The 15801-nt window shown below is 40.5% G+C and overlaps 1 protein-coding gene across 1 annotated transcript; it reads left to right on the forward strand.

Annotated features, from left to right (window-relative positions):
* The first annotated feature begins 441 nt into the window (after positions 1-441).
* Positions 442-4786, forward strand: LOC147884665 (uncharacterized). Its single transcript, XM_087397588.1, has 2 exons — positions 442-2437; positions 2582-4786. Exons 1-2 carry the CDS (start codon positions 1540-1542, stop codon positions 4255-4257), a joined length of 2574 nt encoding a protein of 857 aa, XP_087253714.1. The 5' UTR covers positions 442-1539; the 3' UTR covers positions 4258-4786.
* The last annotated feature ends 11015 nt before the right edge of the window (positions 4787-15801 follow it).

The raw sequence follows: 15801 nt of genomic DNA on the forward strand, positions 1-15801 counted from the left end.
ACGCGCAGGGGAGTCGCCACATGGACAAGAACGGCTGCCATGTGTGTGATATAAAGCAGCAGGGGTGGACAATTAAGTCTGACGTGTGTGGTGCATACAAACTGTAGGGGCAGGGCGGCGTTAATTGAATTGAAATAGCAGAAGCTGCTGATACAATGTACAGTGTACTACACCGCTTCTTATTACAGTTTGTATAATAAACACACAGAACCTTGGACCGTCTGGGGTCTCACTGGTATTATGTATACGTTGACTGCACGATCAACAGTTCAACACCACAATGCAATTATGTAAAAAGCGTGCAAATCTGTTCTACGCCTTGAGTACCCAAAACACGACGTCCTTCTTCTACGTGCTTAATTACTACACAGATTGGTATCTCCTCCATGCATATATATAAATATATAGCAGACGTGAACAAGCTTGCATGCCACCTTTCAAGCTACCTGCTCGAGATCTTATCAGTCTCACTCTCGGCTTCATCTTCTTCATCTTCATGTCTGTAGGGACCTTCAGCATTATCTAGATTGGAAGCTACCTGCTCGAGATCTCGTCAGTCTCTCACACTCCTTCATCTCTGTCTGGAAGTTCACCCTTATGTACATGGCACCTCTTTCAACCTCGCACACTTTAGCTCCCTCCCTCTCTCCCCGCTTTCTGCTGCTTCTCCTCCCTTCATTCTCCTCTTCTCCTCAGAGTTTGTGAACATATCCCTCTCCGACACTCTTTTGATCGCAGCTTCTGCTCCTATTTACGCAGACATCTCGCCCCTACCCTCTTTTTCCTCAGCTTCTTCTTGTTTCCCGTTCTGGCACGAAACCTTGCTCATATCCAGCTGTAGTCATCAGCTTTGCCTGGGCCTTCTCAGTGATCTGCCGTAGGCTACTTGTATATGCAGATTATAGCTACGTGCAGCGGCTTCAGCTTCTCCTCCTGCAGTACACAACACCCTCCGGCACGCATGCTCTGTTACACAAGCAACCTGCTGAAAAGCTCGCTGCACAACGCCCGTCTGTGACGACCATCGTGCTTGTCACCGCAAATTCGTCTGTGACGTCCATCGTGCTTGTCACCACAAATTTTCAATTGTTCCGCACAGCTAGCCAATAAATATCCTTCCTGGCTGCATTTCTTGTTCTTGGGCCTGTCGTAGTACCTTCTTCCTTGCATTGCGAGCACAATTAGGGCGCCTTTGCGTATGGATCGGCTTCACCTAGCCGCCTTCCATTAGTGGCCTGATTGATGGGCTGTAGCAGTCTGAGTAGTACGTATGCGACTATGGAGATTGAAGCACGTTTTGTGTAGTGATCTGAAATCTGAATACTCATGATTATATATCTTGCATTATGATCGGCATCGGAAGCTTAAGTTGTTTAAATCAACGCCTAGTTGTGAGAGAATTATCGTGGAGAAGATTTTCGTGACGAGACGAAGACTGTCTTGTTTGATCGTCTCCTTCACCGGCCATCCGATAGGTTTTGCGACCGTCTACTCTGCCGAAATACTGCATTCCCCGCTCCTATATATTTCAGTCTCAACATGGAAGGTCGGAAGAATTTGCCTCTACTCCTCGTGCTCATTTTGCATTTCGTTTTACCACTGCTCGTCACGTCGAGCGGATCAGCGCGGGAACCTGGGGCCAGCAGCGGCTTAATGCAGCAAGCTGGAGTTGCGTTAAGGGATTCAGATGTAAGAGCACTTCTAGCTTTCAGAAGAGCCATCACCGACCCCGATAGTAGCCTCTCCGACTGGGATGAGACAGGATCGACATCTCCATGCAGCGGTTGGACTGGAGTCCACTGTACTCCTAAGGGTGCCGTTTTCGATCTCACCCTTTCCGGTTTGAATATCGAAGGAGAGCTAGCTCCGCAGCTAGCCGATCTTACTGCACTCACACGCCTCGACTTGAGTGGGAATCGGTTGTCTGGAGGCATTCCTAGCGAGCTTAGGGCTCTTCAGCAACTGAGCTACCTTGATTTGAGCTCGAACTGCCTCAATGGAAGTGTCCCAAGGGAGATCGCGCAACTGCAAAGCTTGATCCACCTTGACTTTAGTGGAAACGCCCTCTCGGGAGAGATCCAGCAGCAGCTGAGCAACCTCTCCAACTTAGAGTACCTCGATTTGAGTTCCAACTCGTTTTCCGGGGAGGTGTTCACATCGCTAAGCGTAGCAAAGTTCCAGAAGCTGTCCGTGCTTCGTTTCAGTGCAAACTTGCTATCCGGGAACCTTTCCTCTGATCTTTGCACGCTTATACAGTTGCAAGAGCTCAGCCTCGACAACAACACGTTTACTGGACTGATCCCTGAAGAGTTAGGCCGCCTCACTTCGCTCAAGGTCCTCCAGCTTGGGCAAAATCAGCTGACAGGGACTATACCGTCTGCATTGGGCAATCTGAGTAGCTTACAGACTCTTTCACTTCGTCAAACCTATCTTTCAGGTTCTCTCACTCCACCACAAGTGTTGCAAAAGTGAAGGGTTTTGCATTACGTTTCTAGCTTGTTGGTTGTTATTAGGGATCCAGAGTGTCTGCTCTTCATGAGACTGATCTTTTGTTGGCAACTTTGTTTTTTGTTTCTCACAGGGAGCATACCGCCGGAACTTGGCAATTGCAGCGAGCTTAGATTTCTTGACGTTTCTGGCAATCGGTTGACGGGAGGGATACCTGGCTCCCTAGGCCGACTCCGGTTCCTGATCAATTTGCTCGTCTCCAATAACGAGCTTCAAGGGCCCCTTCCAGCCTCGCTCAGTGGGTGCTCCCGCCTTAGACTCCTTGAGGCGAGCTGGAACAGCATCGAAGGAGAGCTCCCCTCTGAGCTAGCCCTCATTGAGAGCATTGTTTCTTTTGCAGCAGAAGGCAATCGGATCTCCGGTCGCCTGCCTGCTTGGATCAGCCGATGGAAAATGCTTGGTGTTCTCCTCCTTGGCTCGAATCATATTTACGGTCCGTTGCCGCCTGATCTGGGCAATTTGAGCTACGTACATTCGATTTCTCTCAGCGAGAATCATCTGTCTGGACCCATCCCCCCTGAACTTTGCAATGCTGGGCAGTTGACTTACCTCGAGCTTTCAAGCAATGGCCTTTCAGGTAATCTCAACGAGGCATTTAGAAGGTGTTCCAGCTTGTCCACGCTGGATCTCTCATCAAATCGGTTTACTGGCACAATTCCAGCTTATTTCTCTCAGCTGCCTTTAGTTGTTCTGAACTTGGAAGATAATGAGATTTCTGGAGATATTCCCGACGAGATTTGGGCTTCAAAGACATTGTTAGCCGTCGAGCTTGCTGGCAACCGTCTTGTTGGAAAGCTCTCTGGCTTCGTGGGGAACTTGACGATCCTGCAGCAGTTGACGCTGGATGATAACAATCTCGAAGGGATCATTCCCAAAGAGTTGGGCAACCTTGAAGCTCTTGAGATGTTGTCGTTGGCACGAAACAAATTTACTGGCGTAATCCCCTTTCAGTTGTACGACTGCTCCTCCCTGACTATACTCAATCTTTCAGGCAACAACTTAACAGGGCGCATAAGAGGAGAGATCGGCAAGCTTGTCAATCTGAGTTATCTGAATCTAGCGCACAACCGGCTTTCCGGAGTTATTCCTCCTCAGATCTCGTCATTGTTTCACACCCATGCTCCACCTCAACTTGATGATGCTGTGCAGTCAAATACGTTAGACCTCTCTTACAATTCCTTGTTGGGAGATATTCCAACAGATATTGGCATTTGCAGGGTCTTAAGGAAACTCGTCTTAAGGAACAACAACTTGACAGGCACAATTCCCCCGCAGATTGCACGGTTGTCCAGCTTGACGCATCTGGATCTCTCGGCAAACCATTTGACTGGGAAAATCCCGGTGAGTATCTGCAGCCTGAAGCAGCTCGTGATGCTGAACGTCTCAATTAATGAGCTTGAAGGACCGCTCCCTCTGAACTGCAGCTGTCAAAGGTTCAATTCCTCTTCTTTCAAGGGCAATGAGAATCTCTGTGGCCCAAGATCCGGTGACTATCCGAAATGCACCTCTCCTTTCGCATTAAAGCGGGAGGATGACCATGCAACAGGATTTCGAAAAGAAAAGAGACCCGTGTTTCTCTTGCTAATGACAGGGATGATCGTCGTTGCCATAGCAGCGGTTCTCATCGGGGGTGTTGCTGTTGTGTGGAATTTTAGGCAGAGAAACAGGACCGTCCCTCACAGCGACGCCAATGGCTATTTTACGAAGGACTCTTTCCCGATTGAGAAGGCAAGCCTTTCCAGTGCTTAAGTTTTGAACGAAAGGTGGCGATCCAAAGGATTATCATTCAACTTCTCCTTCTGGAAGACAAGTTCACAACTGCTGAAGGAGGCCAGATCGTCCAGTGAAATTGTGAAGCTTACGCGAGCGTTTGAGTTGCACTGATCATGTGGAGAGACCTCACATATCGGTAAAGTCCCATAGAGCCGTCCTCGAAGCATTTTTGTAGGCGCGTGGAGTATTCTACTGACTATCAGCTCGCAGGCATGTCCTGCGTGGTTCAGTCAACCCCGACCCACACCCCCCTATACCTATTACCTATTCTATTGTACTTGAGCACAGATGTGCAACCTGAATTGAAATTCTAATAAGCCCTCACAATCCAACATCCCCCCCGTTGAAACATACAAGATGTAATTGTCTAATTCTGGAAAGCACTAACGCGATGAGGTTCTCTTAGGCCGTCTCGACTTCAGATTGTAAAGTTTAAGTGCACAATGTTGTAGAAATTCATACCTGAGCACAACAGATGTGCGACATGAATCGAAATTCGGAGCCCTTACAGTCCAACACCAGTTCTGCCCGTTGAAATATACATCCAGTAATTGTTTAATTCCAAGTCAAATTACAATTAAACACGCATGGAAATAAGTCAAATTACCCGAACACACCCGCAATGCATACAGGCGTAAAGTCCTCCCAAACTTAAAAAGAATTACAAGCCAGGACTGCAGTTGCCACTACACTGGATAAATCATTAGGCGTTGATAAGGTCGTGGCTATAGAAAGCCGTTAAAATTGGGGATTCGATTCTTCTGTGGCATTTTCAGCCAAATGAAATCCAATTCGAAGTTTCATCACGTCTCGGGAAATCTTGATGTGAGCCCTGGCGAGAGCTCATACTAAGGGTTGCCAGACATTCACTGACTGGTGGTATCATTTGCTCGCTACCTCGCCTGGTTGATACCTCTCCCCACTAAATTCCAGTCCAGTAACCTGCCAAACGAATGGTCAGTTTCGCTTTTGTCATCGAGAGTAACTAAAACACGTCCAAAGATCGATATCTACGTACAAAATCGTCATAGCTGATGAGTCTTGGTTTCTACTAACAAACTAAAAAACAAGATGAATATGATTCATTAGGCCTGCTATGTAGGAGAAATGGTCGTGTATATTATAGAATGATCGGACCAATATGCGTAGTGAGTTCCACATAGTTGGTTATCATTGAATGAATTCGTCGAGATATGATCCAATGTTGATCTCTGAATTGTAGTTGGGTCAGATATTATTTGTTTCATGTTGTATTTTTGCATGAGTGTAACAAGTTTTTCCATATTAGAACACTACTTTGTAGTTCATATTAAAGTCTCCTACAATGTATGTGAGAATGTCTTTATTTAAACTTTTTAGTATTTGTTCTAGTGAGTGGATTAGAGCTTGAGTTTTTGTTGTGGGATGCTTATATACATTTACAATGGCAATTGTATTTTTTTTAAATTGTTAAATATAGTGAGAAGGCATTGTACTCCATTATTAGAATAATATTGTTTATTTTTAGTAGATTAAGTTTGATTTTATAGTAAGTTGTAATTCCGACACCCATCGTTTCTGTAACATGTTTGAAGTTTGTAATGCTAGGGTCTTCATAACTTTTGGAGTGTGTTTCTTGTACGCACAATATCGCTTATTATATCATCTTTATGCTTTTGGTATGTTCTTGTGTTTAGTGATTGTAGAGTTGGTAAGTCTCACATTGTTTTTCAATGTCTATGTAGTCGAATTTCCATTGTCGTGTTTTTAACAAGTGTGCAATTTTTAGAGCAACAGTTGTGTCAACTTTGATGTCTTTCATCTCCAAAGGGTGCAAAATAAATAGGTTAGAGGGATCTCTAACGTGTGATAGTGCAGTATAAGTTAGTCCATGTGATTTTATTCCTGTAGGATCAAAGGCCAAGGTATCCATTGAAAGGCCTTGTGAACGATGAATGGTTCGAGCAGCTGCTAGTTGAATAGGGAATTGTTTTCTGCAAATTGTGTTAAGGAAAATTTTCCCTACTTGAAATTCGCATGTTACTTGCAATATTGGTGTCCATGAAGGATTGATATTGTGAATATATAAGTTTGTGTTCATGTTATGCATTTTCAAACGTATTGTGGGTTTGTTGAAATGTAACCATATTATTCATTCTTTGTTGTCAATTTTAGAATCCATAAAAGTGGCATCTGCTCCATTAACTAAGCCATCTACAATGTCCATATTTCCTAAACAAAGTTCGACTGTCACTCGACTGTCATTCCAACTTTTAGGCGTAATTTTGCATGAAGTCCTTCGGTACTTTTGGGATCTATCAGAATGTTGATCGTTTTGCTACATGTTTTATGTCTAATGTCTTCTGCGGTAAGGAGGTATGGTTTTAAAGTTAGTAATTGGAATACTTCATCATTGTGTTTATCTTTTGCTGCGTTCGTATAATATAGGTGTGGTGTGTCTTTTTTTGAAAGAGGGTTGTGATTATATAGGTTGTTTATATAGTGAAGATCAAAAAGAGTTTGGGTGCCGAACCGTATATGATTCAGAATTGTGAGGAAGGTGCTATCATTTTGTCGCATTGGTTCTTTTAGCTCATAGTACATGACATGTTCTTTCCAAATGGAGGGTACCATAGACAATGCTGTGGCTCTATCAGAAAAGATCCATGCATCTTTTGTGGGACTTGCTCGGCATAAGTCTCCACAAAGCAAAATGTTGACTCCACCAAATGGCTGCAAGTGGTTGTGTTTTATTTCACGCATCCGCATATCTGCAGTGATGAATGTATTTTGTTCAATAAGGGAAACCTCGTCGAAAACTATTAGTTCCAAATCAGCATATAGTGTTGAGAGATTTTGTACTATTTCTACTGATAGTGCCTTGTATGTGGAAGTCATGAGTGGCAAGTGGAGCACAAAATGTAGTCGCTCCTCGTATATTGAATGCTGCTTTGCCGATATATGCGAGTACTAGGATCCTTGGTAGAGTAACATTTCTTATGTTCTTATGATTGTAATGTCTTACTAATGCTTGAATCAAAACAACTAGAGTAAATGTTTTTCTAGTTCCATCATTACCAATTTGAAAAAGGCACAATGTTGTGGTTGGACTTAAACGTTTCTTTAGTAAGATGTCGTGTACTATTGCTTGTTGATTTCTATTCAATCTCCTCATTGTGTAATGATATTCCTCATTTGGTTGTGCTTTGTATGTGAATAGGACATTGTCAATGAATTGTTTTTTGTTTTCATTTGTATTGATCTCAACCTTTAAGTCATACTCATGATTTGTTTTAGTGTGTTTGTACTTTTTGATGTTGTTGAACTTGTTGTAGAATTAGAAGTTATTGTAGGGGTGGTTGGTATTAGTTTGTTGTATTTTTTTCTGTTGTTTTCAATAGTTTCTTTGTTAGAGTTATATAAGTCGTGCCATGTGGAAAATTCTATGCTTAGTGTACGTTCTTCGTTGGAAAATGATAAGTACAATAAACATAACTCTCTATAATGCTTCTCTGGATCTTTATTTATGTTGTAGATGTTGTATCGTATTATTTTTTCGTGTTTTCTCTTTTTGCTAGCTTTTGCATCCCCTCCATAATCACTAACAAATGATGCTAGGCAAACATTATATATTGTTTTCTTTCGTTGCAAATATTTTGTAACTATGTCTGCAAAGAAGATATCATTGCTTTCAGGATCCAACTTCTCTAAATCTTGTCTTCTTTTCAATAAGAAGGTTCACTCTTCAATGGGACTGGTGTTAATGCAGGAAAATTCACATGTGGTGGAATTAAGAGGAAGGGACAAGGATAAGTAAGCAGCTTGTTGAGCACTTATGTGTTGTGTGTTTAGAATGGCATTGCCAACCTTGCGTAGGTGCTTGTTGGTTGGTAGTTGTGCTTGCATGCATTCAAAAAATGCTTTACGAACGGCATCAATTGTGTCTTTATCTACTTTTGTCATATATGATGTTGCTCCATGTGGGTTGAGAATGAGTTGTAGATTTGTATTAGCACCCCATAATTTTGAAATTGTTGGATTGAAGTTAGTGAATACATCTTTTGGTTCACGCCTTAAAAATATAGTTGGTTGGCTAATGTTTGATTGTAGAATTAGAATGTACTCTTCTTCGATAATATTTATTTGTTTGAGGCAATCATGAAAAGTTTGTTGTTGTGTTATTGGGTTCTCTATAATTTGCTTTATAGTTTTCATTATGTCTTTAGAATTGTTATTTATATCTTCTTTTTGTAGAGGAATCAACAACTTTGCTGTGTGCATGGGTGCACGTGGAAAACCAAAGTGGTGTTTATGTTTTTGGATCTTTGGATTAGGCAAGTGTAGCTTTGATAAGTCACAAGATATGTATTTATCAATAAACTATTCTATGTCTGTGCTTGTTGAAGTACCATATGTAGGTGCGTCGAGGGTGCGTCTTTGATCCAAAGTAACCCATGGTCATGTTGGCTACCATGATTTTGGAATTCAGTGACAAAGAAGAAGTCCATGAGCTTTCCTATGATTGTTGGGTCTTGTTTCAACAAGCGTTTCATTGCTTAGAATCTGTGGACATAATATTGAGCTGAAGTTATTGGATCGCTTCTAATCAAGTTTTGTATTTGTGTAGAAGGAGTACCTTCTATTGTATCTTTGGCTCTTATCGTAGAATTTGCAAGCATTGCAACAAAGGTTCCCATAGTCTTTCTACTGATGAGAATGTAATAAAAAAAGTTGGAGGACCTAGTTGTCTAACCATGGCAAAAAGGTTTTTTTATAACTTCATTTTGTAGTCAAATGATGTTCGCATGCATGTGAAGTCACGATATTGGAATGGAGAAGGCTTTCAACATCTGTATTCTGCAGTGTGTCTTTTGCCCTTAATGTTTGACCACGCAATTGTGCTTTTTGCATACATACCCAAGTTGATGATAGTACTTGACCAACCAATATTTTCATGGTTTTAAAAAATAAGTTTTCTATGGATAATGCAAAATGACGGTCTTTGTTAGTCAATTCCCATTGGGAAATGCCTTTGTATGAAGTTCGATTTGGTACATTGTATAAGCGCTGACATCAATAAAAGAGTTAGGGAAGGCTAGTTCTTCACAATGTTTGTCCTTGAAGATGCTTAAGGGTGAGAAACCTTCTGAGAGAGCAATATTTGTTGTCTTGTCTTCGAAGTCAATTACTTGTTGGCTATAGTAAATCCCATGTATCAATGTGTTTGTCTCTAAGGTATCATTATCATCATCGATGTTGCTATTTGATGATGAGTTCTTTTGTTTTTGATTTTCTTGCAAAGACTCTATATGTTGAGTCCATTCAAGATTTAATCTAAGGTTTTGTTCTTTGTATAAAGAATTTAAAAGTAGCTCCTTCAATGCACGGATTGTTAAAGTAGGTCTTACTAATCCACTTTTATAATAATGAGTGTACTCTAGCTTTCTTCTAATTCCAACCATGGCTGTTGCTCCATCTATAAGGAATCTGGGTAATATGTGCTGGGCTCTGTCAACATCAGCAAAAACATTCACGATGCTTCCCTTGAGACTGTATTGTCCATGGAAATTGAGTTCATGGATCTGAGCAAAAGGGATTCGAATAGAAATAAGACGAGCTTCAATATCATTAAGGAGACTAGTGTATTTTGTTTTCTTAGCAAGTGGCATGTTGATATGACAAAATGTTGGTACTATCTTTGTCTTGATATAATTGAAACAAATTGAGCATAAACTTTTTTCTTTGCATTTAACTTCTATAATGATGTTATTTTGTATTAAAAAAGTACTTATTGTATGGTCTATTGCATGCAGTTTTGACAAGAATGTTAATGTATGACAACATTTGCAAGAATGTTGTGGTGTGTCTTGAATTGCTTTCATGTATTTGCATATTGCAACATGTGTAGTTGCTTTTCTCTTCTTTTTTTCTTCATCCTTTGTTGAAATTAAACTTGTTCCTTGCTTGGAAGAACAATTGTCTTCTCTTATATCAATTTCTTTGTTTGCTATTGTACTTTCAATCCCCTTGGTTTGCTCTTTTGTGATAATTGGGACCTTAATTTTATATACCTTCCGTGCAATAGATAGTATATTGTAAGGCACATCTTTGTATGTTTCAATGAATATCATAGCAATCTCTTTCGCACTTAATTCAATATTGTTCAAAACAATCAAAACAAGTTGGCTTTCATATTCTTTAGTCCAAGGGATGTATGCTCTTTTACATTGGATATGACACAAAGGTGATATTTGCATAGGTATTGTAGTTTCATCTAGTAAAAGTGTATGCACCAAAATATTATTATGAAAGTGTGCATGATAGCATTGATAGGCATTTGTATTAGTTTTATAGATGACTTTGAGTGAACAACCCAATGTGCATGAAAAATTAGTCAAGCAACTATACAATAAAGATCTTGACATTGAGATATTTGCTACCATTTTTTCAACTTCTTGTGCACATGCAATTTGATTGGATGAATTATGGTCAAGTTTGAGAGCTTTTTCCAAGGAAGTACTTCAAAGAGTTCACTTGTTTGAACACATTTAACAATGATTTCTAGCAAATTGGAATATGTTTGCATTGGAAGGAGATCAACTAAACAATTTATAATGTTTGTGTTTTGTGGATATTGCTGCAAAAAAGCAACATTTGAGGCAAGATCAAACACATTGAGATTTTTGACTTCTTGTTTTTCAATTGAGAAATCCATTTTGCATGCAAAAAAATACAAAGACAATATCAACACAACTGAAGGTTAAATTTTCATTAACAAAGTACACTTTGTGAAGATAAAGAAATGTCTCACTACAATCAAGAGCTTCCTTCAAAGCCTATTACATGCCCCGAACTATTCACTGTAAAAGTGCCACTACACTTAATGCTGGAGCATTGAGCAAATGTGAAGAACACTTTCACTACGAAGTTCTAAGAAAGGAGCCTATAAAGGGAGAATGGAGTCAACATGGGATCCTCGCAAGTGGATTGCAACGTCTTCACCAAATCGTTGAACTATCTTTCTTGTCAAGCAAGGTGTTTGAATGATCTCTTGTTTACGATTGGAGGTGTAGCAAAAAGGTCGTTGATGATCTCGACTCACAGGCATGCTAGCACAAACATCGCATGTATACTCCACAAGTTGGGAATTCAAATTTGTGAATTGTAGTAGACCACTAACCTGTAAAAATCATAACAAGTTAGTGAAAAACGATTATATAATCATTGAACCTTCAAGAGTAAGTATAAGCTTTACCATGTAGCCATATCCAAGACTTCCAACTTGGGTAACAAACACTTGGGTAAGCTCTTCTTTCTTTGCACCATCAGGGATGTTTGCTAAAATTGTGAAGTCAAAGATGCACAAAGTATTTCTTACTACCATATACTAGGACACATTCTTTAGTGTGTACATGACAATGCCTTCTTTATTGTACTTCTCAACAAGTCATGCAAACAAACTCTTGTGTTCGTTCACAAAGTGAGCTAGAAAACATTAAAAGTCAACTCATTATAATGTGTCTTTTAAATTTTAACATGCATTTTTAAGTACAATTAGAAGGTTGTGTTTACCGCAACACGGTCTTCATTTCTTGGGCCATCTAGAATGATTAATTGATCTGTTGCTCCTCCATCCTTGTCAACTTTGATGATAACAAACGATATAGTGCCCATTGCCATATTGAGATGCTTCAAGCACCTACAATTCTTTGTGACAAAAGGCACATATTTTGCAAGTTTGTGATCATTCAACAAAGTGATAGCTCCTTCAAATGGTTCAACTTTAAGAACACTAGTTGTGGCATCAAGATGAAGAAGTACCACCTTCACCAATGCTCTTCTTTATCACTGAAGGCCCTTTAATTCTATAGAAGCCATCTACCTCCAACTTATCTTTGTATTGATCTACATAAGAATGAGGGACAACAAATGTGATAGTGGGACAATTGTGCCTATTTGTGAAGTCAACTTAAAGAATAACAACATAGTCTGGGTCTTCAGCCTTGTATGTTCCATATTTTGCCAAGAGCTTGCCCTCAAAAGCAAATCTATGACTGATACAATCGGTGAGTTGCCATATGTATAATATTGGCAATGAGGTTGAATCCTTTAGATATTCTTTATTTGCTACAACAATGTCTTGATTATCTCCATCATTTTTTTGCTCAAATAATTTATGAGGATAGCTATCTTGCGATGAGTTCACTTCATCTTCCAAAGCCTTCGTGGGTGCAATAGACAATTTGCTTGTTGCTGCCAATAATTTTGCAACATATATAAGAAATTATGTATACATTGCAATGTGAATAATCAACCATTAGGATTAACTAGTGTTTTGCTTTACTATGCAACAAGTTATTTAAAGGAGGTAAAATACTCTCACGAATGCAAATAAATGAAAAAGGAACAATCCAATGTAACAAAGCAACTTTTCAAATGTAATGGAATTTGTAAAGAAAAATATATATGTTTTCTACCATAAGGTAAAGTACGGTGAAATCACATTAATATGTCACTAGGATGCAATTGTTATATTCTGTTGTAAAAGACTCTCTGCAACATTTACTAAATTTTCAAATGTTAGACAAAATGAAAATGCAGAAGCAAGTCGTTCGGGACACCGTGTACCTGAAAACAAACACAAAAAATTTTAGTGTGCAGAATTAGAAAACCACGAACAAAGGCATGCAAATAGAGCCCAAAGCAAAAAATGCGTATTGATTAATTGGTCATGGCCGCGTTGCAAAAATATGATTCAAGGAAAGGTTTAAAGGCCAATCAGGGGTCCGCTATTAGAGGTGGCGCATTCCAAAAGGTTCAATCAAGCAGGAGGTAGGGGATATGGCCGAGCGTCAAGAGCGAGAGAGAGGCGAGGGAGGGAGAGGGTGAGATAAAGTAATCAACGGAGGGAGAGGGTGAGAGAGAGTGATGAAAAGAATAGTTGGAGGTGGGCTTCAACGACAGGCAAGCAGAAGGAGGAAATTCGCAGGGAAGAGGTTAAAACAATACACAGAGGTAGGAGTAGCAGGTGGCGTATTCCCAAACGTTCAATGTACCATGAGGCAGGGGATGTGGCCGAGCGTCCAAAGCGAGAGAGAGGCGAGGGAGGGAGAGGGTGAGATAGAGTGATCAATGGAGGGAGAGGGTGAGAGAGAGTGATGAAAAGAAATGTCGGATGCGGCCTTCAGCGACGGGCAAGGAGAAAGGAAAATAGGTAGGGAAGAAGTCGAAACAGGTTACAGAGGTAGAAATGCAGAGGACTCACAGAACAGAAACAAAATTCGCAGAACAGAATGCAAAATAAAAGAATTAACCTTCAGCGTAGGCCGCCTTAGCAGCCGCCTCAAATGCTTTATGAAGTGACTTCTTGACTGGTTTTTTGATCGTAGAGTGGTTCACCAAGTGCGCATGTCTCTCAACCTTGCCGAATGACTATCGCTAGCCATCTGAAGTCTGACAGAAAATCGCAACTCACGAAAGTCGACATCAGTAGTCACGAAATGAGAGAAAAGAAGTCAAAAAGTGAAGTTAAAGTTGAAAGAAGGAAAGAGTATCCTTGCCAAAGGCGTTACTTTTAGTATCCATGGCTTTAGGTAAGTACTGATTGTCCGCCATGGCTACACGACTTGGAAGCGAAGGATATCTTCGAAGAAGTCTTCGAATGATTTGGTGGAGGTCGACGTCTCCAAATTTATGGTGTGCCTTCCAGCTAATAGCTGCAGGCTTTCGCCATATTCTCACTTTATGAAATCCTCAGAGGGATGGCCACCATCAACACGCAAACGACAAAATTTAGGTTTATTTAAGGTGAGCTAAGCCCCAATTCGGCGTGGTAATAGGAGATAGCCAAGTGTCAATGGAGGGTCGACACGTGTCACCTGAACCACCAATGAAATAAATACTCATTGGAAAAAATAAAAAACAACAAAATTCCCTATTTTACTTTTGAAATTGGCCCAACCTTCACTATACCCTTCCGGAGGCAGGCCAATATAGATGCGCATCAAAAGCATAGGAACTAGGGGCTTAGAGGATTGGATTATAATGCAGCAGTCAGCAGGGATAGCAAATTAGGATGCCTGAGAATCAATCTAAGTGATTTTCTTTGGAGTGGCAAAACATGCAAGCATCCAAACGTTTTATGTGTAAACAGATTCTGGCCTGAGAAGGAAACCGCAAAAGCCGGTTCTCAAAACTTGAAAACAAAAACGTAGTAGAACTTTTTGCAATTGTGAGTGAAGGCTTAGACGTTTTATGTGTAAATAGATTCTGGCTTGAGAAGGAAACCGAAAAAGCCGGTTCTCACAAAAAACGTAGTTGAACATTTTGCAATTGTGACATTTTGCAATTTTGAGTCCTCTGGACCGCCGCCATATAACGTACCTTTTGAGTCCTCCCAGGTACTCAGAACTATTTGGATGGAGTTTTATGAGATATTCACTCACTTAGCTACATCTTATTGGCCCTTCAAGGGTCTTAGGGAAGGGTGAAGTTGGGTTGGGAAAAGGAGGTTTTGCTTGTTAGGAGTGCCCCACTCCTTTAGTTACTAGAAAGTTGGTAATTTTGATGCCCTTTGAAAGCGGAACAACAACACTTATACTTAACGACTTAAGGCCAGTGCTCTAGGGACGTTGCCTCTTGTTTTTTGTCAAGTTTGAATGTTTCCACTAACCCCTAGAGTTGGGAGATGGTTAGGGTTTTAGAATGCTCGTTAGTATCCTTTTGTTTCTGGGGCATCTATTTTTTTGGTGTTGCTATAGGAAAGGCTACTTGTTGTGCGATTTGTTATAGCGAGCATTTGGCCTGCAGGTCTTTTGGGCATTGTAGAAATCTTAGTTGGGGGCGGCAACACTAGTGGTGGATGTGGACTCTTCTTCTTTGGGTTTCTCGGCCTTGCACTGGGATGTGGAGGAAGGGAGAGCATGCAACTTCAACAATATTGCTTTTTCGAGTGGATGCTTTCTCTCGATTTCTATTGTATGTTCTCCCCGTGTATCCCCGAGACATTTTGACATGCAAGTTGCTGTTTTTGCATGTCGGTGTGGAGGGGAAAAGGAATAGGGCCTTCCAAACTATGATGCTATCGTGTGTTGTGTGGTTCTGTATGGTGTGTTTTCTACCATGTCAAAGGGTGTGATATTTACTTTTCTGTATGGAGGGGAGGCAGTGGAGTTGTTTGTAGAATATTATAGAAAAGGGGATAGTTTAAGTATATGCTATTTGCATGGGTGTTCGTCATGCTTGTTTGCCTATAAAATGACAGATTCATGTAGTCGAAATGTATGTGTGGATATGAAGTACAGTGCTTTAAAATTGTGAGTGAGAGTTTGAAGTATTTGTTGTAAGAAAAATCAGTTGTTTGTGATGGCCAGTGCTTGCGAGATGGATATGATGGAATCTGGAGGTGATTCTTTGTTTCATTCATCCGGGTCTTTAGTTCACGGTAGTTTTGACCTGTATATCGATTTCTCATTTTATTTTGGAGCTCTTAATTTGGTAGGAGTATGATGTTTATGCTTGCTTATCTTTGTAGACTGTTAT

This window comes from Dipteris shenzhenensis, chromosome 26 (assembly GCF_047967505.1).
Source record: "Dipteris shenzhenensis isolate YYH24624 ecotype China chromosome 26, Dip_SZ_1.0, whole genome shotgun sequence".
Lineage (NCBI taxonomy): Eukaryota > Viridiplantae > Streptophyta > Polypodiopsida > Gleicheniales > Dipteridaceae > Dipteris > Dipteris shenzhenensis.